The sequence below is a fragment of the Diospyros lotus genome, chromosome 9, assembly GCF_014633365.1.
Source record: "Diospyros lotus cultivar Yz01 chromosome 9, ASM1463336v1, whole genome shotgun sequence".
NCBI classification, from domain to species: Eukaryota; Viridiplantae; Streptophyta; class Magnoliopsida; order Ericales; family Ebenaceae; genus Diospyros; species Diospyros lotus.
The window spans coordinates 36,617,067-36,643,855 of record NC_068346.1 but is presented as its reverse complement, the minus strand read 5'-3'; the positions used below and the strand labels follow the sequence as shown (position 1 = coordinate 36,643,855).

General features: G+C 40.6%; 4 protein-coding genes across 4 annotated transcripts; 1 reads left to right on the top strand and 3 right to left on the bottom strand.

Annotated features, from left to right (window-relative positions):
• Window positions 1-1,083: 1,083 nt before the first annotated feature.
• LOC127810332 (uncharacterized) lies at window positions 1,084-10,068 on the top strand. Its single transcript, XM_052349752.1, has 21 exons — window positions 1,084-1,528; window positions 2,822-2,954; window positions 3,646-3,782; window positions 3,894-3,939; window positions 4,763-4,975; window positions 5,136-5,636; window positions 5,715-5,849; window positions 5,939-6,154; window positions 6,235-6,324; window positions 6,406-6,653; window positions 6,766-6,854; window positions 7,152-7,192; window positions 7,403-7,433; window positions 7,513-7,635; window positions 7,745-7,962; window positions 8,057-8,152; window positions 8,279-8,391; window positions 8,636-8,771; window positions 8,862-8,966; window positions 9,080-9,408; window positions 9,761-10,068. Exons 1-20 carry the CDS (start codon window positions 1,254-1,256, stop codon window positions 9,278-9,280), a joined length of 3,147 nt encoding a protein of 1,048 aa, XP_052205712.1. The 5' UTR covers window positions 1,084-1,253; the 3' UTR covers window positions 9,281-9,408; window positions 9,761-10,068.
• A 135-nt stretch (window positions 10,069-10,203) lies between these two features.
• On the bottom strand, window positions 10,204-11,696 carry LOC127810334 (uncharacterized). The gene is made up of 3 exons (XM_052349753.1): window positions 11,390-11,696; window positions 10,799-11,295; window positions 10,204-10,678 (listed from the first exon to the last, which is right to left on the bottom strand). Exons 1-3 carry the CDS (start codon window positions 11,588-11,590, stop codon window positions 10,219-10,221), a joined length of 1,158 nt encoding a protein of 385 aa, XP_052205713.1. The 5' UTR covers window positions 11,591-11,696; the 3' UTR covers window positions 10,204-10,218.
• A 2,660-nt stretch (window positions 11,697-14,356) lies between these two features.
• LOC127809187 (probable receptor-like protein kinase At1g11050) lies at window positions 14,357-16,390 on the bottom strand. Its single transcript, XM_052347939.1, has one exon. The coding sequence runs from the start codon at window positions 16,248-16,250 to the stop codon at window positions 14,439-14,441; it is 1,812 nt and encodes a 603-aa protein (XP_052203899.1). The 5' UTR covers window positions 16,251-16,390; the 3' UTR covers window positions 14,357-14,438.
• A 7,041-nt stretch (window positions 16,391-23,431) lies between these two features.
• Window positions 23,432-25,285, bottom strand: LOC127809399 (uncharacterized). Its single transcript, XM_052348159.1, has one exon. The coding sequence runs from the start codon at window positions 25,283-25,285 to the stop codon at window positions 23,432-23,434; it is 1,854 nt and encodes a 617-aa protein (XP_052204119.1).
• Window positions 25,286-26,789: the final 1,504 nt, after the last annotated feature.

The following is a 26,789-nucleotide window of genomic DNA, read 5'->3' as shown; positions in this document are numbered from 1 at the left end:
AAAATTATTTATTGTGAAATTGAGATAGATCACAGGTTTTTAAATTTAAATAACTAGCGAGAATCTTTTAAATAATAGTGATTGAGTGACACCTAAATTCTCTAAAAAATATTTCAAAGTCTGCGATATAGACTTTTCTATGCAAACAAACAAAAAAAAGGTTTATGATTGTATTTGAACAATAATAGTATATCATTTTGACTTCATCAATTTTTTTCATTTCAATAAAATCTAATTTATTGACTTAAGTTGAAAAGAATTTGATTAAGAGGCTGTTTGGTTTAGCGGTTTGACCGCTTATAAGCTACTCAATTAACGTATAAGTTATGTAGCTTTTGATGATTAAACGTTTGGGTTGAATAATTAGCTTAAACGCTATATGGCTGAAAAGCAGTTATAATAGCGTTTTGGAGAAACTGGTATCCCCAGCTTTGGCAAAAAAAACTGCTAAGTTGACCGAGAAAAATACCATTCTACCTTCAGAAACTCTTTTCTCCCATCGTTTTCTTCAAGTTCCCTATCTTCTGTTTTAGATCGTCGCCCAACTGAGCCGCTACAACGCACCATTAAATTCATCGCCCAGCTAAACTGCCGGCCGTCGCCTAGCGCCGTCGACCTTCCATCATTGCTGCCTCCTCCTCCCCAATCAACTGCAACTATAAATGAATATATATATATTATATACATATATATTGTATATATATAATCATGGTAATATTTTTTAAGAAAAAAATAAAAGATGTAATATAATTTTTAATAAATATATATAATTTATCTAAATTTAGATATTAATTTATAAATTTTATTTGTATTATTTAGCATCATGTTTATTTTAATTTTTTTTCAAGTTTTAACAATTTATTAGTTTTTATAAACCAAACACATAATTATTAACTGATAACTTAAAAGCATATTTTTTCAAACAAATTATAAACTTAACACACTACATAGTTTTTATACTAACAACTATATCACTTAAAAGCTCTATTAAAAAAGGGTAAGCCAAACAGCCTCTAAGATTGGCTCCGATACGTATTTAAGGAGAGCTGCAACTAAAGAACCGTATAAAAAGCGAAGGCCGTGGCGTCCCCACCACCGCCTCGCGGCTCTTCTCTTAAATGCAAAGCAAAACCCTCTCTCCTTTGTAGGGTTTCTCTGGTTCTCTCTCGCGCCTCCTCCAACTGATCCACCATTCGCAGAGAAAGAAAGAGAGACAGATTCATACTGCAATCGTAGTAGTTAATAGTAGTAGCATGGCTCAGTCACTGGAATTGCTGTTAATCCAGTTCTTGATGCCGGATAATGATGCTCGGCGGCAAGCGGAGGACCAGATTAAGCGGTTGGCCAAGGATCCGCAGGTGGTTCCGGCGCTGGTTCACCACCTCCGCACCGCGAAGACGCCTAACGTCCGCCAGCTCTCCGCCGTACTCCTGCGCAAGAAGATCACCGGCCACTGGGCCAAGCTCTCCCCCCAGCTTCGTCAACTCGTCAAGAAGTCCCTCATCGAAAGCATCACCATGGAACACAGGTACCGGAGATTGTTGATTCCCTCAATTTGCTTAAAACATGAAGCGTCTTGTAACTCGTGCTGGTTGTTTATTTACTCTATGAACTTTAGGGGAAAAAAAAGGAAAAACTCCTTTATTTCTTAGGTGTTGGATTGCAGAGGTCGTGTTTGTATTAGTATGCAATATTAATACCGCGTGCTTTGGTATGTTCAGGCTTGGATTCATGGACGGAATGTGAAATTTACGTTTTGTACCTAGATTTATTTCGCTCCGTATCCGTAAAATATCATGCGAATAGCTAATTCCGTTTTGCTTTCCATTTGAAAGCCTAGTTCCAATTAATGGTGCAAATGGCATAAGCTACTATGTGGTGGGACAGATCGTTGAAGTTTGCTATTTCTTTTTAGTTTTATATATATCGAGTATAGTTCAATCCTGATGTATCCCCCTGTTGTGTTGTCTTCTCTCTTCAGAGCTGAAACAGCAAAACTGATACCAGGGGCCTCTTTATTATTTGGTTCTAACTTGATTATGTTTATACAAATTTGGTTATATATGCGTTCTGGTGGGGGCTGCAGCCATCAGGAGCAACAGGAGGCAGCATCTTTTAAATGCTCGATAGCAGAGTGGGAAGAAATTCTAAACAATTTAATTCTGTTTTATCCATGACAATTGCTGTGGTTAATCATTATATTTGATATTTTTGGCATCAACAATAGTTGAGGCTACCATATGTTTATTTTATTTTTTGATTTTCTTTGGACCATGTTTAGGTTTGTACAAAGGGAAAAAATGCTGGATTGAATTGCTTGTTCTCCAGATCAGAACTTGTAACAGTTTAAACTCTGATATAGGAATTCTAAGTGTTAAAACATTGAAAAGATGACTGTTACCAGGTGTTGACAACTAACCTTGTGACTGATTGCAGTAAGACCTTTTCCGAGGCAAAACAATCAGAGGCCTCAATTAAATATCTCATAGGCCTTTTATGTAATTGATTCGATTTTGCCTAAAAATAAAATGGTGAAGGCATTGCTGTTGAAGGTGCTTAATGGAGATGACACATGGTTAAAGGCATTTAATAATCCCTTTGCCTCTGCATTGTGAACAGTGAAAATCAGCAATCTTCAACTACGATTATCCATTTTCAATTTCACACCAAGAGCTTTATTTTGTTCTGTTTTGAAGTCCTTATCTCTCATAAAGTTGTTTATTGTTTTTTAATTGATAGATAAAGCCGACATGCAAAATTCCTTCTTTGTGATGTTTGTTACATTATGATTGAAGTATTAGTTTGATGATGGGTTTTGCAGTCCCCCAGTGAGGCGAGCTAGTGCAAATGTGGTGAGCATCATTGCAAAGTACGCTGTTCCAGCTGGCGAATGGCCTGATTTATTGCCTTTTTTATTCCAATGTAGTCAGAGCCCGCAAGAAGATCATAGAGAAGTATGTTAATTGCTCTCGTGCGTGGTGATTTGCTTTTATTATTCTTTTGTCCCCATAGACATTCCTTTTTGGGATGGGATTGGTGGAACAAAATCCTATTTATGTATTATCTTTTTATTTTTATACCAGTGGCTAACAAAATTTTGATTGTGCTAAGATCTTAAAAATTGGGTGAGCTGTAGTTAAATGTGACACACAGATTATCTAAGGGTTGATCTTTCATTGTTAACCACGAGAAAAATAAAATAAACATTGTGCATGTTCTTGACCCTTTCAAGTGTGTGGCATGCGACTGTAAAAAAATGTGTCCAAGTGTTATGGACTGGTTTATAAGTGCAGATGGTGGTGGATTCTATGTAGCTGTTATGCAATGTAATGCAGATCAAAATTTAGGAACAACTAGTAAAAACATATACATAGAAACGTGCATAAATTCTGACTTGCTCTGCATTATATTATGTCGAACAAGTTGCATTCTGTATTTTTCTTAGTATGTACTTCGAATATGGAGGTTTACTCCACATACTTTTGTATGTAGCCTCGATCTTTCTAGGAATATAGTTATGGCAATGATGGTTCACAATTATATAGCAATCTCGTCCTTTATATTTTCCTCTTTTTTTTTTTCCTTATTTATTCTCTTCTAGAGGATATAGTAGGCTGACACATTTTTATCTTCTTTTGATGCAAGGTGGCATTGATCCTTTTCAGCTCTTTAACTGAAACAATTGGGAATTCTTTTCGACCACATTTTGCAGACTTGCAATCTCTTTTACTCAAGTGCTTACAAGACGAGACAAGTAACCGCGTCAGAATTGCTGCACTCAAGTAAGTCTAGTTGGACATTCTTGAAGTTTCTTTTGCTTTTCTTGTTATGTTAGTCTTGCATGGGATGCTAACAGTTCTTTTGTTCCTGTGGAATTTTATTTGTGTTGTCAGGGCAGTTGGGTCTTTCCTTGAGTTCACTCGTGATGGGGCAGAAGTGGTGAGTAATGTTCACTTGTCTCCATCATAACAATGGTTAGTGTTGCTTGTCAAAATGGTAATTAAAAAAATAAAAATGGTGTACATCTTATCCACTTCACTGTACTGCATTTATATAAAATAATTTGCATTATTCATCTGTCCAACAAAAGACCATGTTAATCTGTTGGTCAGTGTTTGTTGGCCCATGGGTTTGTTGTCCTAGCTGGTGTTGGCGGCATATAAATGATACAAAGAAAATAGAAATATTCCCTTCAATTGCTCATAACATAGGGAAAGAGAAAGATGCTGATTAAACTCAAAAGAATTTGAAACTTTGATAAACATTGCGTTCATTATCTTATTCAAGCTGTTTAAGTCAATTAACAAATCAATCTTGATACTTAGTAAAAACATTTTGAATATAGTAAACCATTATTTTTATTTTACAAGATCCCTGTTAGAGTCTCTGTTGGGGACAACACTTCTTTGTGACTGCCGTCTTAGTATTATCAACAACAAAGCATGCTTTTCACTGGTTACCAGCACCACTCGTTAGTTAGGTGACATAATAGCTCCATCGCTGAATTTTGTATGGCTTTAGGAACTTAATCCTGCCTTGGAAATTGTTATGATGATGTTCCATCATCAATTAATTTATCGTTCATCGAGTTCTTATCTGTGCCAAACCTGTCTAAAAGATTGCTTTTCCTTTTCCCTATTGTATAATTCAATATGAGTTGACTTATTCTCGGTACAGGATGAGTTATTGCAGGGAACCTAAGTTAGTGAAGCAGTCTTACGTTGTTGATCTTTCTGCTTTCATCTTTGTAAAACTTGTGCAGGTCAAGTTTCGAGAGTTTATCCCTAGCATTTTAAATGTATCAAGGCAATGCCTTGCCTCTGGTGAGGAGGATGTTGCTGTTATTGCTTTTGAAATATTTGATGAGCTGATTGAATCTCCTGCACCCCTACTTGGGGAATCAGTTAAAGCCATTGTGCAGTTCTCTCTTGAAGTTTGTTCTAGCCAAAACTTGGAAACTAGTACTCGTCATCAGGTTAGGAGCGTCAAATGTAGACCTTTTTTCTTGTACTATCATCGTGCTGTAGCTTACCTGCTATTGTTGCTAAAAATGATCTTTTATATATTTGTCTTACCTTTCTTTTTGGTGCCTGTCTCCTTAATCCCTTGAACACTCTATTTTATTAATGAGTCAGGCAATCCAAATAATTTCATGGCTTGGGAAGTACAAACCAAATTCCCTTAAAAAACATAAGCTGGTGATTCCTATTCTCCAAATTATGTGTCCGTTGCTTGCTGAAGCTTCTAATGGTGATGACGATGATCTGGCACCAGATCGAGCTGCAGCTGAAGTTATTGATACCATGGCGTTAAACCTTTCAAAGCACGTGTTCCCACCTGTTTTTGAATTTGCTTCATTGAGCATTCAAAGTGTTAATCCCAAGTTTCGGGAAGCTTCAGTTACAGCTTTAGGTGTTATTTCTGAGGCGTGCTCGGAGTTGATGAAAGATAAGTTGGAACCAATTCTTCATATTGTCTTGGGGGCTCTGAGAGATCCTGAACAAGTGGTAAGGGGGGCTGCTTCATTTGCATTGGGTCAATTTGCAGAGCATTTGCAACCTGAGATTGCATCTCAATACGAAAGTGTTCTTCCTTGCATTTTAAGTGCTCTGGAAGATACATCTGATGAAGTAAAGGTACATATATATTGGGCAATATACTATCTCTGTAATGGATTAAAGTCTATGTTGTAACACAGGTCATTGTGTCTGCAGGAGAAATCGTACTATGCTCTGGCAGCATACTGTGACAACATGGGTGAAGAAATCCTTCCTTTTCTTGATCCTCTCATGGGAAAATTGCTTGCAGCACTTCAGAATAGCCCTCGTAATTTGCAGGAGACTTGCATGGTAACTATTGTTCGCACTTAGAACACTTAGTTTGATGGAACTCTGAAATTTAATTCCTTAAAATAAATTCATTCCTAATGATGTTGCAGTCTGCAATTGGTTCAGTTGCATCTGCAGCAGAGCAAGCCTTCATCCCGTATGCTGAAAGGATTCTGGAATTGATGAAAGCATTCATGGTGCTTACAAATGATGAGGACCTTCGCTCCCGAGCAAGAGCTACTGAACTGGTTGGCATAATTGCCATGTCTGTAGGACGAATGCGGATGGAACCCATTTTGCCCCCCTTTATTGAAGCTGCCATTTCTGTAATTAACTTTTTCTTTTTAGTTACTGTAAGTACTTGGGGTATTTTGAGCATTTGATTTATGGGGCTTGCATTTGTCAGGGATTTGGCTTGGAATTCAGTGAGCTTCGGGAATATACCCATGGCTTCTTCAGCAATGTAGCAGAGATTTTGGATGATGGATTTGTGCAGGTATGCAGGCCTGGTCATGTTATGTTTTTGCATTATTATGTTGCCCTTGTTAATGTCTTAACATTTTCTTCTGTAAAATAGTACCTTCCACATGTGGTACATCTTGCCTTCTCCTCCTGCAATCTTGATGATGGTTCTGCTGTGGATATTGATGACTTTGATGAGGATGAGAACACTAGTGGATTTGGTGGTGTTTCATCTGATGATGAAGCTCACGATGAAGCAAGGGTTCGAAATATAAGTATCAGAACTGGAGTTTTAGATGAAAAGGCTGCTGCCACACAGGCCCTTGGTTTATTTGCTTTGCATGCCAAGAATCACTTTGCACCGTATCCTTCACGGTCACATTTTATTTTTATTTTTCAGTGTCCATCTTGTAAAATAATATATATTATATATATTTATTTATTTCTGTGTTTTTAATTCTTTAATTCTTTTAAGTTATTTGGAGGAGTCATTGAGGATTTTGGTCAGACACTCAAGCTACTTTCATGAAGATGTCCGGCTTCAGGCCATTATCTCTTTGAAATGTGAGTAACTGAATCACTTACAAAAATGTTTAATGAAGTTGTGGTCTGAGATGCATGTTATTAGGGTTTTGCCTCTTGAAGAAAATTAAATAGAATTCTTATAGATCTATTCCTGTTTCAATTGAACTCATTCACTATTATACAAACAATAAACAATAAACAATAAATAAATATTGATGATGTCAAAATTATTGTTTCATTTTTTAGTCACGTGGTGTTGTCCTATCTGTAGGTTTAACCATTCGGTACATATTCAAGACTAAATATTGACCGATACTTTAATATTGCATATTGCAGATATTTTGACAGCTACACAAGCCATATTCCAAGGTCATAATGTAAGTTTGAAGCAGGATATGCAATGCACTCCTTGTGAGCTTGTTTACAATTTTTAACATTGTATCTTGAGGACCATTATTTTGACTTGATCCTGTATTGTTAACTTTCACTCATTTTTTGGGGCTTTTGTTAACTTTCACATGTAATCAGTTGGACATGCAACTAATATAGAAAAGTTCCCTCACCCCCTTCAAACTTTCCCTTTGCAGGAAGGACCCACAAAGGTTAGAGAAGTATTTGGTAAGATTATGTTGCGCTATCGTCAAATGTGGCACTTTCAAGGGTATATCCAGTAATTTATAATGGTTCTGTTTTACAGATGCTGTGATGAATATTTATATCAAGACTATGACTGAAGATGATGACAAGGAAGTTGTTGCTCAAGATTGCATGAGTGTAGCTGACATTGTTAAGGAAGTTGGATTTGTAGCAGTTGAGCCATGTAAGTACAAATACTGGCATCTACCTCTTCTATCAACTTCAAATCTTTTTCTAGTATCAAAAGAAAATTTACTGAGTCTATATCTATGCTCAATTTGATTTGATTTCAGATATGCCTCAGCTTGTGGAGGCAACTTTGGTATTGCTGAGAGAAGAGTCAGTTTGTCAGAAAATAGAATCTGATGGTGAGATTGATGATGATGATGCTGAACATGACGAAGTGCTTATGGATGCAGTTTCTGATATCCTCCCTGCGTTTGCAAAGTCCATGGGTCCACATTTTGCACCTATCTTTGAGAAGATGTTTGGCCCTCTGATGAAGTTCGCGGTGGGTCAGCATAGGCCAGTGATATGTCATTTACTTATTTCTCTTTGTTGGTTTATACTTTTAAACTCACTTGATTTTTAATTGGAAACTGCAGAAAGCTTCACGCCCACCACAAGATCGAACCATGGTAGTTGCATGCCTTGCAGAAGTTGCTCAGCATATGGGTGCTCCTGTTGCAGCCTATATTGATGTAAATTCTTAGGAATCTTGGAATGGATCTTTAATTTTAGTTCTCTATCTCTACATGCGCACACATGTGCACTGTTTTTTCTTGCATATGCATTTAATTTCTGATGGATTATGTCACATATTTCAGGCTGTAATGCCCATAGTCCTCAAAGAACTAGCATCGTCAGAGGCAACTAACAGGAGGAATGCTGCATTTTGTGTTGGAGAGCTCTGCAAAAATGGTGGCGATTCTTCCTTGAAGTATCCTTCTTTATGCTTTAGTTTTGTCCTCTACATCTTTTTTTAATTTCTTTGTTGGTCTTTCTGATACTAGTTATTCTTTCTGTTTCACCTTTTGTTTTTACTAAGAATGTAATATTTGGTTGCCTGCAGTTTATGATGAATCATCTTTAAAGATTTATAATATTCAACCATTGTTGAATTAAGATCTGTTTCATGATATTTCATTTGCTTTGTTAGACAATGTCCTTTACATCTGTACCAGATACTACAGTGATGTACTTCGTGCACTTTTTCCCTTGTTTGGGGAGTCTGAACCTGATGATGCTGTGAGGGACAATGCGGCTGGTGCTGTAGCAAGGATGATAATGGTGCATCCTGAATCCATACCTTTGAATCAGGTTCTTCATCTTGTTTCACCACATGCTTGCATTTTACTACTGACCTTAACTCTGTTAAGATGCTGTATCATTTTTTTTTTTCCCGCTCAGGTGCTTCCAGTTTTCCTGAAAGTTCTCCCATTGAAAGAAGATCATGAAGAATCTATGGCTGTCTATAGTTGTGTTTGCAATCTTGTCCTCTCATCTAATCCCCAGGTATTAGCTATTTACCTACTGTCCATGTTTTTCACCTTTTCCATTTCTTCATTGTTATAAATAATAAATTGAACATTAACTTATTTAATCCCACATACTTTTAACCTAAGCAGATCTTAACTCTAGTTCCAGAGCTGGTAAATCTATTTGCCCAAGTTGCAGTATCAAACGTGGAAACATCTGAAGTCAAATCTCATATAGGCAGTGCTTTTTCCCACCTGATTTCTCTTTATGGACATCAGATGCAACCCATTTTGAGCACTCTTTCACCTGTACATGCCAATGCCTTAGCTGCTATTTCTCCAAAAAGCTGACACCCGATTGTGCCTGCTGGCATTCTACATTTGGATGGATGTTTGAGTAATTAATTCAGTTCACAGAGTGCGGTTTGTTCTGTTTACTTGGAATTGATGGTGATCCCTTCTTGAAGATTCTCAAAAAGGTATGCAAAGAACTGTAAACAATAAAACTGTGAATTCTATTCTTGACCACCGAGTATTTATGTCTGGAATTTTTGCCTATTAGTTGTTCTGCATCACCTTTTTCGATTGAGTCATTGGATCATCATCCCATTCTATCGATGTTGGTGGCTTTCTGAAATCTTCCAGTTGTCCTTAAGCTTGAATCCTTGCCCTAGAGGACCGTTTTGTGTCATTAGACATTCTTTCCTTATTTTTTCCCTTCTATGCTGCATCCTTGCGAAAGAGTGTTGTCTAGTTATTTTCTATTATTTGTGTTCATTGTTTCACTCTATAGTTCACTGATGGCAATTTTTTCATGTATTTTTCATGCAGGTTTGGTTTGCCCTCCAATTTTTCCCGTTTGGAGGCACTGCTCATTCTTCCCCTTTTTCTTTTTCTTTTTTAATTGTTTGTTCCCTTATAATTTATGTTTATTCTTTAAGCTTGGGGGTTCTGTGTTCATTATTATATCTGTATTGAATTGCGTTGCGTGAAGTTGTGTAAATCCGCAACTTGCCATAGCCTCGGTTACTTTCTTTTTACCTTAATTCGTATAAAATTGGTTTGTATATCTGATTGGATTACGCTAGCTGCTGTACTAATTCTTTCAAGTGGAAACTTATTACTTGGTTCTGCACATATTTTCACGATCCAAGTCATAAAACTTGAGTCTCCTCCATTCCCACATCCATTTACACATCTCTACCATCCTAACTTATACATAACTCACTAAATCCACGTGCGTGCATGCATGCGTTACAAAAGCCAAAAACAAAGGCATATAGCAACATTCATTCTCCGCAAGGGGAAGATGAGTCGTTGAGAATACTCAGAATGTCAGCCCGTTGTTCATCGGTGAGGTGTGTCGGGAAGCCGACGAGGAAACTAAGCCGGAGGTTCCCCCTCCTCTCCCTCTCTTTGGCTTTGGGCATGCCTTGGCCAGGGATGATCTTCTCGAAGCCCGGGTGGATGATGTCGTCGATGAAGAGCGTCATCTTCTCGCCGCCCAAGAGCGGGACGGTGATGTTGCAGCCGGTGAGGGCCTGGATTAGAGGGATCTCAACTACAAGCTCCAAGTCATCTCCTAGTCTCTTGAATATCGGATGTCTCTTCTCATCTATCAAGAATGTGATATCCGCCGGTAAGGTTCCTGGTCTCTGATCCCCTTTTCCTTCGAATGTTATCTTTGTGCCCTTCTTCCACCCAGGTTTTATCTTTATCTTCAATATTTCTTCTTCTTGAACAATTAGCCTGCATCCACGGATCAATTCTATTAATTATTATAAAGGCTCGATTTGGCTTGATATGTTGTTATTGTTGTTTTTTCTGATTAGTTTTGCTTTCAAATTGCATGCATGCATGCATGCATACCCTGTATCAGAGATGACATCTCTGGTAATCTTGATCTTCTTGACGCAGCCATGGCAGAGCTCCTCCAGGCTGCACTCCAGCGTCTTCTCCACAGGCGGAGGCTTCCTCCTTGCAGTCGACTGTGAGAAGATGATGGGCGTGTTGTTCCTCCGGCTGGTAGCTTTCGAAAGGCCCGCCGCGCCTGTAGCCATGCCGGTCGGCGTGGTGGGGGTTTTGGGGGTGGTTGGGGTGGTGGCCGGCATGTCTGTGCTGACGCTTGCAGTTCTTGACAATGATGATTCGTACATGTCTGCCGGCGTCGGGGTGGTGCTTCTCCTGCTCGGGTTCCTTGAGAAATCCGCTCTGTGTGGCACCGGCGTCTTGCTTCTCCGGCTGGCAGTTCTCGACAGCCGCGTGAAGAAGCCCTCGTCGGCGCTTCTGTGCCTGGATGCCGTTTCTTCCATGGCTGGCTCATCCAAAGCTTTGAATTCCGATTCCTCCTCCTTGGCACTCAGAGTCTACAGATCATCCATCCATCATAATCAATAATTAAGACGACAATATATATATATATAGAAATATAAATATATGCATGAATGGCAATACACGTACCCTGTAGGCTTCGGTAATCTCTCGGAACTTTGCGGCGGCTTCGGAAGATTTGCTGGAGGGGTTCTTGTCGGGATGCCATTTCATGACGAGCGCCTTGTAGGCTTTGCTAATATCTAACAAGGAAGAGCTTTTGGTGATTCCCAGGATGCCGTACAAATTCGGTTGTGTCGACTGCTGCGAACGTGAAGAAGAATCTCCCATGAAGAAGAAGAAGAAGAAGAAAGACGAAGACGACGAACAAGAATTGTTCTTCGATCTGTAGGGACCCGAAGAGAAAAGGCAGAGAGAAGAGAGGAACGGCGGGAAATGCAATGAGAATAACAACAGAGTGCGGATTCTCTGGCCAACCAATGCGTCTTCTTAGGGGCGGACAATTCCAAATGGTATTCTTTTCCCAACCCTCTTTCTAATTTCATTAATTCAACCCTATTATTATTATTATTATTATTATAAATCATGAATTATTTTGAGATTTGCCTTCGATCCCCATTTACAAATAATAATATTTTCAATTCAAGGGTACTCTAATGGTTATGATTTTTTTTTTTTTTTTTTGCTTTTAATCTTCATTTACAGATACTGAACATGCTTTGTTTCGGTGTGAAAACTTCTTTGAATATGGACTTCTTTTTCTCTAGTTGACCAAGTCAGAACCCAATTGGCAATTCTTCGTGCTGTTCAGTGAATTACATGGTGGCAAATACATATTTTAGCCTTTCTAATTGTTTTTTTTTAATTTAAATATTTTATTATTTTAATTATATTTTTAAATTATGTAATTTTGAGTCAATTGTATATCTCGATAAATTTATTGAAAATAATAAATTAAGTATAAAAATAACAAAAGAATTTATAAGTGCAATTAACTCGAAATAATATAATTTAAGGGTGTAATTAAAATAATAAAAAATTTAAATATTAAAAAGTATATTTTGCCAAATACATGTCAAAACATGATCTTTGTTTGTTTGGCATAAATGGAATTGTCGAACAGGTCACAACTTACTAGAAAACATTTGGATTATGAAGTAGAATAATAATAGAGAAATCAAGAATGTGCTCTCGGGAAATTCTATTTGCAGAGCAAGTGTTCTATTTTTCAGTCATATTTAAAATAATTTTGAGGAAAACTCATTTTTGTCCTTCTTCCTTCATTGCTAGGTGCACCATCATCTTTTTCGTTCATCATCGTTGTTTGCTTGCTTTCTTAACAGCGGTCACAAAAGTTGTCAGTCGTCAAAGAAGGAATGGAGGAGATCGACAACCATGGCGACAATGAACGACAACCATGACTACTTCAAAACCCATTATCGCACCCGCCGATGATTGGGTTCCTTGCAGCCGCCCATAATCACAAAGCTTTCACTGGCGGCCACATCGCTCCCACCAGTAACCGTGACGAACATGGTTGCCCATCATTGCATACGAACTCCAAAATTTAGGGGCTTTGAAAGCACCCTGAATCCATGGATTCGGGAGAAACATAACATATATGTATCTAATATGAAATCATTCTCATGGAATATTATGCATTTGATTGGATTTGACCATTTGCAATCCACATGACAAACTTTTTCATTTAGAATAATTTACTCTCTAAATATGCAAAATTACATCTTTGTATTATATATATATATATATAATGGTTTCTTTGAAACTATGGATTCGGGAAAAATGGTTTTTCCTAAACCCATGAATTTAGAGTGCTTTCAAAGCCCCCAAACCTTAGGGTTCGGGTGGGATGATGGGTGATTGTGTTTGTCACGATTGCTAGTGGGAGTGACGTAGTTGTTGGTGAGAGCTTTGCGATGATGGGCGGCCGCAAAAAACCCGACTGGCGGGTTGCAATGATGGGTTTTGAAGTAGTCATGGTCGTCGTTTGAACGGCCATGGTCGTCAATCTCCTCCCTTCCTTCTTCCTTGATGATTGACAATATTTGTGGCTGCTGTTAAGGAAGTAAGCAAACAATGATAATGAATGGAGAAGAGGATGGCGCAACCGACAATGAGAGAAGAAGGGCAAAAATGAGTTTTTCTTAAAATTATTTTAAATGTGACTGTGAAGAGCAAAACACTTGATTGCAAATAGAATCTCTTGCTCTCTCTTCTAATTGTTTATTATGTTCTACCTATTTTTTCATATTATTGTTTCTTTTTTGATTGGTCATTTTTTTTGAAATTACAAAAAATAAAAAATAAAAATACAATAAGAATTTGTGATTAATAATTAGGTTGAAATGTTAAATTTTGGCACTTGATTTTAGCTTTTGGCAAAAATCTATGAATCATTACAACAACAAAGATAATACAATATTCCATACATAATTTAAGTAGATGAAGATTGAGTTGATGAAACATCTTGGTGATATTAGAAACCAATTGCCAATATACTTAAGGGAACGTTTTAGATAACAAAAATCTTAATCAAATTGCAAGGAAGTTGGGAAATTGTAAAAAGGAAACAGTTAAACTGACTCGAGATTGATTGGGAAAGGCATTTTGATGCTTAAGTTAATCATGGAGTGAGAGGATAGGCTACGAAACTAGAGATAGCTGAATCTTGAGAATAAGTTGAATGTTTATCTCGAAGAAGAGACTTTTTTAAGTCACGTTGAGATAATGCTTAGGTTTGGATTAGTTTTTCTTGTTCAATAGTATCTAAGAGCTAATCATGAAGGATGATCCTGAAGAGAATTGGTTTGTTATTAAGTTTTGCAAAAACCTCTCCATTCAGGCTGCGAGACCCCTTGTGGAATATCGAAATCGAGCATGGCTTGTCTTGTAGGCTAAAGTCCGAGACTAAGCCTATAGACCAAGACTCCCTTGAATTGATTCTTAAATATTATTGATTATCAAATGTTGAATAGATAGAAGAATCAGAAGGCTTACCCTCAAAACTGATGTTTTCTTAGAGGACCAAGTATATATATACACATATATATGTTACAATCTGGTTTCTGTGGAGTCTAACTCAAAGAGATCAAAGGTGGTTATGTGTTACTAGAAAGTTATGAGCATGAACTTGAGATCTATCTACTCCCATCTGCTGCTACTCAATGGGATGAAAGACATTATAATCAACAAACACCGGTCGATCCGGGATTACAGGAACCTCAACATCTCCTTCCAGCATCTTCAGAGCTTCCAAAATGGTAGGCCTCAGAGCCACCATCAAGTGAGCACACAGAATCCCCACAAGCACAAATCTCTCCATTGTTCCCTTCACCATCTCCCCATCTCCCAGCAACGAAGCATCCAAAACTTGTTCCATTCTCCCAGCTTTCACCAAAGACCAAGCCCAATCCGTGATTAGGAAACTCCTTGGCGACCCAGAGGTTGAGAGATCGAGAGCCTTTCTTCCACACACCATCTCCAGAACCACCACCCCGAAGCTGTAAACGTCACTCTTCTCTGTCAACTGCCCGTAAAGTGCGTATTCTGGGGCTAAGTAGCCATGTGTGCCAGCCACCCTGGTGGTGAGATGAGACTGCCCTTCTCTGCTTTGCTTGGCTAATCCAAAATCAGCCACTCTGGCTCTCATTCCCTCATCTAATAGTATGTTTGTGGGTTTGATGTCTCTGTGGTATATCGCAGGCTTCACCCCGTAGTGAAGATAGGCCAAAGCCTTTGCTACATCAAGAATTATGCTCTTTCTTTGAGGCCAAGTCAATGGTTTTTTCGCTCCAACTGGGCTCTGATCTGAGGGAAATAAGTGATCATTGAGGCTTCCATTAGGCATGTAATCGTAAACAAGGTATCTCTGGCTTTCTCCATCTCCAGAACTGTCATCTTCACTGACCACACAGCAGCCTCTGAGAGGCACCAAATTCCTGTGCTTCAAAGCACCTGTGATCCCAACTTCATTCTGGAATTCGGGATTGCCTTCGACATCTGATTCCAAGACCCTTTTAATAGCAACCCGCGTTCCATCTTGCAGTGTCCCTTTATAGACAATCCCAAACTGTCCTCTCCCTATTATATTCTTGGTCGAAAATCCATCGGTTGCCCTTTCTAAATCCTTGATTTTGTACCATCTTGGTCCTGTCTTGATCCGGAAACTGGAGCAAACTCTAGAGGACTTGAGACTTCTCCAACTGTTCCACCACAAGTACAACCCAATCAAGCAAAACACGCCCAAAGCAGAAGCACCAGCACCCGCTGAACCATAGACCAGGGCGCGGAAGCTTGTGCTCACCGAGTTCGAACCGCTTTCCAAGGAGGACATCGGAAGCCCAAAGATGCACAAGAGAGCCCCCATGCTCTTGGGGCCATGCCGGTTCACAACACCAGCAGCATATAGTACTGTGTAGTAGAAGCAGCCCTTGGCGTGGGAGATATTCCCATCAACAGAGAGCAGCCGGGAATGGGCTCTGAAGCCCGCCAGGACACAGGCATCGCAGGCAGTGAGGTCAGAGAGGTCGTGCCGGCAGTCGGCATCTAGCGGGGTGGCGTGGTCGCCGGCCTTGTCCTGCCAGTCTCGACTTGTTTGGATGCCTGCACAGGCGGCGGTGGTGTTGACATAGTTGTGGGGATCAAAGCAGGTGTCAGTGAGGCTTGGTGGCAGAGCAAGAGAGGAGAGCTTGGCTTGGAAGGCCGAGAGGCAAGCAATGGAAGTGGCCAAATCTGGCAGCCTGAAGGAGGACGTGTCTTTGAGGTACTGGGATAGGGCAACCCCATAGAGGCTGACTAGGGTTTGGCAGCAAGCAGTTGAATTATGTTGGTGTGCTTCCTTGCAGGCTGCAGAGTCCCATGGGATTGTCCCAACATAACCCAAATTCATGGGGCATGTGGATGATGAAGCTGAGTTTATGGAGAGAATGATACCAATTATTAGTGATCTAATTGCAACATCAAGCTTCATCTGCCCTGCCCTGCCCTGCACTGCACTGCCTCGCCTCTACAACATGGTCTGGAAGTATTGAGGAAGAGATGACACTTGAGAGAGAATACTTTTCCTGGAGTGGCCTTCTTAATGTGCTAAGCTGTCAGCACTCTTCTCTTCTCAAGTCTTCAAAATGTTCAATATTTTTGACTTGTTTAGATGTGAAAGGATTGGCCCTTTCCCAGAAGTCTCCTCGTGACTTGCAACTTTCAAAACCTTCTACGGTGGAGTTTGTTTAATCAAGATTTGGGGTAAAAAAAAAAAAAAGTTGAGATATGAGATATATCTCGAATTTTTATTATTTTTAACATATTTATTAAATTTATCTAATTATTTTTAAAAAAATTATAAATAAGCTCTTATCTTGATATTTCAAGATATGCTTATCTCTATCTCTTCTAAAGATAAGCATATTTTAGTCTTTATAAATAAGAAAAAAAATAATATTTGTATCCTTTAGTGTATTTTAAAAAATTTAATAAATAATTTGATAAAAATCTTGAAATATTTCCCAACCTTATCTTGATTATTCCATATCTTGATCCGACCTTATCTTGATACTCTTTTATCTTGCTCATTTTAATAAACGTTACCTAAATGAATAACAAATATAATTAAGGTCGAATAAAAAAAAAATCAAATCTTTTTATAAATTTATAATTTTATTTAATTTTAATAATTATAATCTAATTATATGTGATTTTATCTAATATATAAAATTGATTTAAAAGCCATATTGACATATTAAATGTAATTTAATAATAATATTTATAAAAAAAAATAAAAAATATATGAAAAGTCGACGTAAATAACTGCCGTCGGCCACCTCCTTGCCTATCACGGTCGACTGCCATCAGAGTTTTTCCTAGTCACATCTTTTCTTTTTTTTTTTTTTTTTTTCTCTTTTGTTCCAAGTCCTTGTCGTTGATACTCCAAGAGACCAATCAACCAATACATGCCAAAATCGTGGCTTACCAGTGGGTAAAAAGGTTATTATTATTATATTATATTATATTATCTTAATAATAAAATAATAAGAGAAACATAAATTATTTTTTTAAAATAATGATTAAGGTTTAATAAGAATATTTTATTTTTAAATATGTATTTATTGTATATTATTTTTTAACATCTACAAAATTTGATAAATTAGTTAAATATTTTAAACTACTATATATTTATTATTAATTAATTATAAAAAAATATATATTATTTAAAAATAAAATATATTTATTTATTGACAGTGGTTCGGCTTCGGATTCTTCTTCCTTGGGTCTCCTTCGCAGTCACCATCATTTGCTGGAAGCCATGGGAGACGCCAAAGGAGACCCAGCCAGGCATCAGCCAATTTCTCTATGCTTAATCATTTCTTCTTTCTATTAAAAAGAGAAATGCTTTGTGCTTGGGGGACCATTGAGGAAGGTTAAAAAAAAAAAAATAGAGAATTATAATTTTACCTTTAAATATGTGTAATTTTTTAAAATCAATATATCGAGTTACAATATATTGGGTCGCCTCTTATCAACTCATTGTCACAAGAGACGAGACAACTAAGGGAAAGGGAGAGAGAGGAGGCATGCAAGAGAAGGTGAAGGTAATTTTGCAATTGAGTGATGCATATTTTTATCCTTTGAGTATGTGTATATGAACCCGTCAATAACCAAATGTACGAGTGGCAAGACTCCATTAAAAAATAAAAATTGCTACTTTACTTGAGAGGCTTACAGAGATGATTATCGAGAGGCTCTAAAATGATAAAAATGCCATTTGCAATTACTTCTCTTTCCTTTTCATGGTCGTCACCTTTCTCGTCTCTCCTTATTTTCAAGGTCGCTGTCGCCTTGCTTCCTCGTCGTCGTCACCTCACACCTCCTCGCTTCTCACTGCCTCACCCGTCGACCATCGTTGCATCCACTGTGACAAATGCAGTGGCGGTCGATAGGCAAGAGGTGAGGCAACGCGATGCAAGGAGGCGAGAGACGACTTAGACAAGGTGAAGGTGGCAAGGCGGTGAAGGTGAAGGTGGCAATGAGGCAAGGCGACGACGATCATGGGAAGATAGAGAGATGAGAGAGACGGTGGCTATGGAAGGGAAGTGGAAGCAATTGTAGAGGGCATGAGTGTGATGGGCATTTTTGTCATTTTGACATGCTTTTGTCAACCAATGGATGAGCTTCTCGGGCGACGTAGCACAGTCTTTAAAAAATTGCTCCATAAACTATAGTTTAAATAAAAATATTATTTCAACACTTAAAATTTGATATTTGTAATGATACTTTATATTAATATCTTATATTTTGTGTAAGGGTAGCATTCGGTCAGTTCTATAAATTGTACAAATCGAATATACTGAATGTTTTTCAAAAATCAAATCGAGTCGATCGAACATTTGTGGAAACAAAAAATAAAATAACAAAATACTAGCAGATAAAAGTAATTAAAGATAGGTAAAATTTCATTGAAATAACCAAATCAAATCGACAAATTTTAGTTAGAAAAGACATTATTTTTAACATTTTGGAAGTCGGATCAAGCTGGAGTACAAATAAAATCGAACCAATCACCAATAGTGCCTTTCTAATGTTGGAAATTTTACTCAACGTAAATTTCATTTTTTGTTCTCTCCCAAACATCCGTCTGCTGGGCCACTTTAATGGGCCTGGAACTTGATCTTGGGCGGACAGTGGTGGCCAGTCCGAAATTAGTATGCCTAAAATTGCGGCTGGGTCGACATTAATCGGCTAAAATGCCGGTGGGGCCAACAATAGTGGGCAGACAGTAGCGGCTGGGTAGAAAATTGCGGTTGGGCCTATAATACTGGGCCGAAATGGTTACTGGGCCGGAATTAATGGTGGTGGTCCATGATAGCTGGGAGTAAATTAGGCCGAGGGTTTCTGTTGGGCTGGCATTAATGGGCTAAAATGGCGACTGGGCCGATAATGGAGGGTGAGTCCAGAGTGGCTACTGGTCCAAAAATTGAGGCTGGCCCGACATGAATGTTTGGAAACTGGCGACTGGTTCAACATTACCGGGCCAACATTGCCCAAAATTGAGGTCGAGCCAACATTAATGGGCCCGAATGGCATCTGGGCCGAAATACATGGGCTGGAAATTGTAGATGGGCCCGCATTAATGGACCGCAACTGGCTGCTAGGCCGAATTTCCTGTGCCGACATTTTAAGTTGGGCCAAATTTCATGGGTCAACATGGGCCACAATGGCCCAACAACCTACAGTTGCAGCAGTGCCATGAATTGCGGCTGGGCCAGAGACAATGGTCAAAAAAATGAAAGATGGGCTGAATTTAATGGTCCGAGACTGGCAGAGAGGGCAAAAATGGAGGCCAGACCAGGTTTATTGGCATAGTACTGGGCTAAGTGAAATGTCTCCCCTAGCTAAGTGTTCTCGAGACTATTTACGAGTTTTTAATTGAGTATATTCACGAATTTTTATAAATTAAATTTTATTAAATTCAACCTTAATTAGTTTACAAATTGATATTTAAATTTAGACTATCTTAACGAATGAATTTAAATAAAATTTTATTGAACCAAATACCACATAACTCGACTCATTTGTAATCCTAATATACCCCATCTTTATAGAAGAGTTTGGACTCTAGCATTTTCGATGATCTCTCTTAGCATTACACACGAAAAAACAATTATTTTGGCTATGTGTCTCCCTAGCGTCACCAATTATTTTGTCTCAATTGTTTTTTTTTTTTAATGTTTTGGTCAATTCAATTCCATTTTATATTTTAACATAAATTTGATTAATTTAATTTAATTAAGAAATCACCCTACAATCAGTTAAATTGATTGAACCCTTATTTATCTCTAATAGAAACTGTTATATGTATTTCTCGCATCACCCTGCATGGGCCAGACTCGGTCCGATAGACCGGCCCAATCACCCAAGGCCAAGAAGGCCCGGACGACTTCGTCAAGGAAAGTCCAGCCTCCACCAAAGATCCGAAACTCGTAAAGCGAGCATATGGCGAGCTCCCGATAATCCCCCAACGAGCTCCAAGCAATCGACTAACGAGCTCCTGAAATATCCTCCAGATTGCTGGCCTATCCAGGTCGCTGGCCTAAAACCTCCAGCTCCCATGAGTGACAAAGCTGCTGAGAAGTCAGAGGTAGGGTCCGATCACTTTATCTGTAACAGCCCATGCCCCTCGTAATGAGGATCCCACTCCCGGTCTTGTGAAGACGATAAGAACTGTTTGTCCCCCATTATACAATCACTGTATTTTTATATATTATCTGAATTGTAAAAGCCACTCAGTATAAATGAGAGTCAAAGAGACCATGAGGGGCAGGGACAGGAGGAATAATCAGATACCGCCACTCTAAGAGAATAATCAGATTGCGGTCGTGGACTAGGCATCGTTCTGGCCGAACCATGTAAAGATTCTGGTGTACACGCTTGGAATTTTGGGGGGTTTTTTCCTTTCTTCTCGGTATTTTTGGATTGACTCACCGCGGCCCAAAACGAATCACGGTCGGCCGAAATTGAACGTCGACAGAAACCAACAAGGCAAGGTTTGTGGTGGGTACGTAACTACAATTAATATTAATATGTTCTTAATATTAAATGCGCAACCAAACAAACAAGGGTAGATTGGTAATTATATATATATTCATTTATGCTATGGGAAATTCTATCTGTAGTTGTTTTTTTTTCTCTTCACAATCGTATTTTAATATACATAAAATACTTTCTTTTGAAAATTCATTTTTACCCTCACAACCACTTTCTACCTCAATCAATTGTCGCAGCCATCAATTCATAACAAAGACAATGTAACAAAAAATATCCAATTCGAAACAATCGAAAATGAAAAAATAGATGAAAATATAAAAGTAGAAGAACACACATATATACACATCCTTACACCGCATACACAAACATAAATATATGTATATATACACACGCATATATATATGAAGCGACGACCATGGGGGCAGCACTAGTCGATGGCAGTGCCGATCTTCATGGCCCCCTGAACCCCAAGGTTTGGGCAGTGATGGAGCCAATGTAGGGCCAACCATTGATTTTGGCCTACACACAGGCCCGGCTATAAAATCTAAAACCCTTCCTCAATCCCACTTTCACTCAAGCTCTCGTCGCTTGCCCCCCCGGCCCCTGCCTTTCTCTCTCTATTGCTAGCTGCTGGCTGTGGGCTTTCTTTCTGTCGCTCTCACTCACTCTAGCCTCTATCCGACGACTCGGACCATCAGACCATCGCTGAGGTGAGGTCGTTGACTCGCTCTGCTTGCCCTTCCTTTGCCTCCTCAGTTTACAGTTGCTCTCACTCGCCTCGCTCAGTCTGTCACCGTCAGTCGCTCTTGTTTGCTAGTTGTTGCCTCTCTTCGGGCCTCTGGCTCTATCGCTCGCCAACGTCACCACCTCGGCCTCGCCAGCTCACCTCTCAGGGCTCCGCCCCTTCGTCGTTGATTGCTCGCTGGAGCTAAACACTGCCTGCCTCTTCGACTCTAGCTCTCTCTCCCTCTCGCTTAATTAGTCAACAGTAAAGCCTCACCAATTTTTGTCTCAAAAAAATATATATTTTTTAATTTCAACAGTAAAGCCTCACCAATTTTTGTCTCAAAAAGATATATATTTTTTAATTTTAAAATCAAGGTATTAATTAAATTATGTTAATTTTTTACATATTTATATTATTATATTATTTTTTATTTTTTCTTTAATAAATTTTATCCTCACTAAAAAAAAATATTGCTGACTCCGCCCCTGGGTTTGGGGCACCTTAATGGCCCCCAAACCCTAGGATTCGGGGCGCACTGAAGGTCAGCATTGTCGGTGATTATGGTGCCATGGCTGTCGCTTTCTGTATATATATATATATATATATATGAATATGGGAAATTCTATTTGCAGCCAACGTTTTACTCTTTGCAGCCATAATTAAAATAAATTTAATAATTACTATTGGCAGCCATACTTATTACTCCTTGCAACCAACTATATTCCAAATTTACCCTCCTATACCCATACACCTCTTCGCCGTGACTCACTGCCGTTCTCAATCTCCACTTGCCTTTGACAGTTACCTATACCGCACTCCAGTCGTCGCCTTCTCTACAGAGCCGAGTCTCTTTGCTGTGCGCTATTGAGGTAAGTTTTACTTACATTTTTTATTGTTTGGGTTGTATCCGTGATTTTGGGTTGAATCTAATGGGAACCTCGCCCCTCCGAAACTCAAAACTCGGCTGTTCGGAGGCGAGGCCGCTTTGGCATATGCAGACCATGTGGCTTTAGTTGGCCCAAGGGCCTTGCTGAGATAGGCTAGTGGTTGGTCTCTTTGCACCAGGACTGCACCAATGCCAACGTTGCTGGCATCTGTGTGCACTTCAAACTGTTGGGTGAAATCTGGCATAGCCAAGACAGGGGTGCAGGTCATGATGCTTCATCTGTCCACTGAAAATTGCCCTTCTTGAGCAATTGTGTAAGGGGCTTGGCAATGATTCCATAATGCCGCACAAATTTGCGGTAGTAGCCAGTGAGTCCCAAGAAGCCTCGGAGTTGGGTGATGTTGGTGGGCTGAGGCTAAGACTGCATGGCAGCAATCTTGCGGGTGTCCACCTTAACTCCTTCTGGACAGATCCAATGCCCCAAGTACTCTACCTTGGTCTGGCCGAATGCACACTTGGACAGCTTTATGAAAAAGTGGGCTTGGGCCAAGATGGTGAGTGCTTGACGCAAATGCTGGAGATGCTGTGCCCGTGTCTTGGAGTAAATTAAGATATCATCAAAGAAAACCAAGACGAACTTACGGAGCACCGGTTGGAAAATTTGATTCATTGCCGCTTGAAAGGTTGATGGCGCGTTGCACAGTCCGAATGGCATGACAAGGTACTCATAGTGGCCATGATGGGTGCGGAAGGCTGTCTTGTGGATGTCAGGCGGGTGCATGCGGATCTGATGGTATCCTGCCCGTAGGTCCAACTTCGAAAAGACTGTTGCGCCTCCCAACTCATCCAACATGTCATCAATGGATGGAATGGGGAATCGATCCTTCACAGTGGCTTTGTTTAAGGCGCGGTAGTCTGTGCAAAAGCGCCACGACCCGTCCTTCTTCTTGACAAGTAGAACTGGCGAAGAGAAGGGACTGGTGCTGGGTCGTATGAGATTCTACTTGAGCATCTCCTTCACCTGCCTCTCTATCTCGTCTTTTTGATGGTGGGCGTACCTGTATGGGGGCACGTTCACGGGCTGCTGTTCGTCTATGAGGGTGATGCGATGATCGCACGCCCTGCTTGGTGGTAGGGTGGTGGGTTCTTGCAAAACCAAGGGAAAGTCTGCAAGCACCTCTTGAATGTCGGTTGCTATTTCTTCCCTCTGTGGGTCGGTTGCTGTGGGAAAATCTTCTTGGCTGCGGGGCTGGGTGGCTACTTGAATGGCATAGCATTCACCTCCCGCTCGGATCAACTTCTGTATCTCGTTTCTTTTGACTACATGGCTGTGACCAGGTTGCATGGACAAGCATACCTGTTGGTCTCCAAGTGTGAATTCCATGGTCAGTCGCTTGTAGTCGAAAGCCACTTTGCCCAACTGGGATAGCCACTGCACGCCTAGTACGATGTCGACCCCTGCCAATGGTATGGCATACAGGTCCACCGTTACTGCAATGTGTTGGATCTTCAGATTCACGCCTTTGCATTGCTGGGTGCATGTCAGCTTTTCTCCGCTGGCTACACGCACATGGAAAGAGTCAATGTGGGTGATAGGGATCTGCAGCCTTTGGGCGATCCTTGTACTGATGAAGTTGTGTGTTGACCCGTTATCAATGAGTAGGCTGACTTCACGGTTGCGCAACATGGCTGTGACGCGCATGGTTTGTGGCCCGGATGAACCAGCCAAAGCATGTAGGGATACTTCAGGCTGTTCGTCACTGGCTGCTTCAATGGCTTCTGCGGGCCAGTTAAGAGGCATGTCGGGCTCTGCCTCTTCCTCATCCCAGTCCTGAGGGTGGTCGCACTCGATCAGAAAGGCTTGGGCCTTCTTGCACTTGTGGCCCGGAGTAAACTTCTTGTTGCAGTTAAAACATAAGCCTTGCTCACGTCGCTTCTGCATTTCGTCCCATGAAAGGCGCCGCACGCCTGGGGGAATAGACTTATTGGACATGGCTTGTGGCGGGGGTGGTACCTTTGGCTTGTACCCGCTACTGCTTGTGGCCATAGTAGGGCCTTTGTAGGCATATGACTTGCGCATGGATTGCACCTGTTCATCCTTCAATCTTGCAATCTCTATAGCATGACGCAAGTGGGTGGGCCTATGCAACTTCACTTCTGTTGCTAATTCTGGCTTAAGGCCTCCAACAAATGCCCCAATCAAGGCCTTTTCAGGCCAGTCCCTCACCTGTGTGGCAACTTTTTCGAATTCTTTCTGGTAGTCACGGAGGGATCCCGTTTGCTGCATTTTTGACAATGCTTCATCGTAGTCCATGTATCCGGTAGGGCCGAATCTGGTGCGAATTTCTTGTTCAAAGTCCTTCCACCGGATTGTTTTGCCCTGACTCTCATAAGTGCGAGAGAGCCACTGCCACCAGTGATTGGCCTCTCCTTCTAAAAAATAGGCAGCATAGTCTACCTTCTCTTGACTGGTTATGTCTTGTGACTTAAAGAATTGATTGGCACGGCTGAGCCAAGAAATCGGATCCTCACTATTGAAGGTAGGAAATTGCAGTCGCGGTTTAAAGGTGGATTGCTTGCGGGCAAAGGGATTTGTAGTGGCTTCCCTGTTGTCTTCTTGTTGTTCATCTTCAGATTCGTCCCCAGATCTTGAATCATGCCTTTGGCTAACAGAGGCAGGAGTTCGTTGTCTGGGGAGTGATCTGCTGTTGCTTCGCCTTGATGATTGCTGTTGTTCAACCAATAGCGTAAGTCGTTGCAGATTCTGCTCCATCCTCGAAAACCTATCTTCCATGGTGTTAGACATGTTTTCAAGGTTCTCAAGTCGTTCACGGTTGGTTGGTACTCTAGCCATCTTTGTTGGTTGAAAAAATAGATCGTTGGAACTTCGCTGGCTTGACTCTCAACGAGAGCACCAATGATGGATGCACTGATCCTCAATGGGGTGATTAACACCTTGCTATTGCGAAAATAGAAGGGAAAATCGGATATTTGGGAATAATAGTCTCTTTGTATTGATTTATTTGATGAATACAAATGAGTCCGGCCAACCCTTTTTATAGTGGTTGAACGTGACCCTTTAAAGAGATACAACTATTAAATAAAAAGACATGTCCGCTAGAAATGAAAATTCGCAACCATTGGGGTTGGCGGTTACGGGCGGTTAAGGTCGGATGGGCAGCGGATGGGCGCAACTGGCCGGGCAGCAGTTGGGCGCAGTTAGGTGCAGTTAGCTGGGCAGCTGCTGGCTAGGCAGCAGGTGGGGCGTAGCTGGCTGGGCAGCTAGTCGCATGGTGGCCGCGCGCCCGCGCCCTTCGCAGCTGTTTGGGATGCGGCTGGCATCCGTTCGGGCCTCAGTTGCGTCAGCTGGTGCGCGGGTGGCAGTTGCTTGGCCAGTGGTTGCGTCTGTTGGTGCCAGGCTACAGGCGCATGGCTGCGGTGTGGCCCGATGTGGCTTGCTGTGCGGTGGCATGGCCTCAGCGTGCGGCAGTGCGGCCTCGGCTTGCAGTAGCGTGGCCTGCTGTGGGGCGCGATCTGCAGTCTTGGCAGCCATGGGCTTGTCATGCGCACCCGATTGCAGCAAGTGTGGGGCTGCTTGCGGCACATTGCTGCCAATGGCTGGCATGATGGGAACCTCGGCCATAGTGGCTGCAACTTGTGGGACTCACTGGCTAGTACCGCAAATTTGTGCGGCATTATGGAATCATTGCCAAGCCCCTTACACAATTGCTCAAGAAGGGCAATTTTCAGTGGACAGATGAAGCAGATCAAGCCTTCACGGCACTCAAGCAAGCCATGACCTGCACCCTTGTCTTGGCTATGCCAGATTTCACCCAACAGTTTGAAGTGCACACAGACGCCAGCAACGTTGGCATTGGTGCAGTCCTGGTGCAAAGAGACCAACCACTAGCCTATCTCAGCAAGGCCCTTGGGCCAACTAAAGCCACATGGTCTGCATATGCCAAAGACATGCTGGCCATCATCGAAGCAGTCAGAATATGGCGTCCATATCTATTGGGGCAACGGTTCAAGATCGTCACTGATCAGCAACTGACTGCACTCTCACCCTGCAATTAAAACACAATAAAAACAAATCATAATAAAACTTTTATATTTTTTTATTTTAGTGAGAGGTTTATACTCGCCAGTGTACGAGTGCAGTTGTAGTCCAAATTTATATTTATATTTTCTGGATGAATCCAGGTCGTCCACTGAGAGATTTATTTATGGCAAAAGAAAAAGAATGTCACACACACGCACACGCATTTGGACAAATTGACAACAAGATTTTTTATGGTTTTGTTTTTAGACAACAGGTACTAGAAAATAAAGTAAGGCAAAAATTAAAATAAACATTA

What these genes read in the sequence shown, in the direction of transcription:
- LOC127810332 (XM_052349752.1), top strand. Translation starts at nt 1,254, where the DNA reads ATGGCTCAGTCACTGGAATTGCTGTTAATCCAGTTCTTGATGCCGGAT. An exon ending in TGGATGATGGATTTGTGCAG is followed by an intron (nt 6,325 to 6,405) that starts GTATGCAGGCCT and finishes TCTGTAAAATAG; the next exon opens with TACCTTCCACATGTGGTACA. An exon ending in GCCAAGAATCACTTTGCACC is followed by an intron (nt 6,654 to 6,765) that starts GTATCCTTCACG and finishes AATTCTTTTAAG; the next exon opens with TTATTTGGAGGAGTCATTGA.
- LOC127810334 (XM_052349753.1), bottom strand. Translation starts at nt 11,590, where the DNA reads ATGGGAGATTCTTCTTCACGTTCGCAGCAGTCGACACAACCGAATTTG. An exon ending in AGATTACCGAAGCCTACAGG is followed by an intron (nt 11,296 to 11,389) that starts GTACGTGTATTG and finishes GATGATCTGTAG; the next exon opens with ACTCTGAGTGCCAAGGAGGA. An exon ending in GATGTCATCTCTGATACAGG is followed by an intron (nt 10,679 to 10,798) that starts GTATGCATGCAT and finishes CCGTGGATGCAG; the next exon opens with GCTAATTGTTCAAGAAGAAG.
- LOC127809187 (XM_052347939.1), bottom strand. Translation starts at nt 16,250, where the DNA reads ATGAAGCTTGATGTTGCAATTAGATCACTAATAATTGGTATCATTCTC.
- LOC127809399 (XM_052348159.1), bottom strand. Translation starts at nt 25,285, where the DNA reads ATGGCTAGAGTACCAACCAACCGTGAACGACTTGAGAACCTTGAAAAC.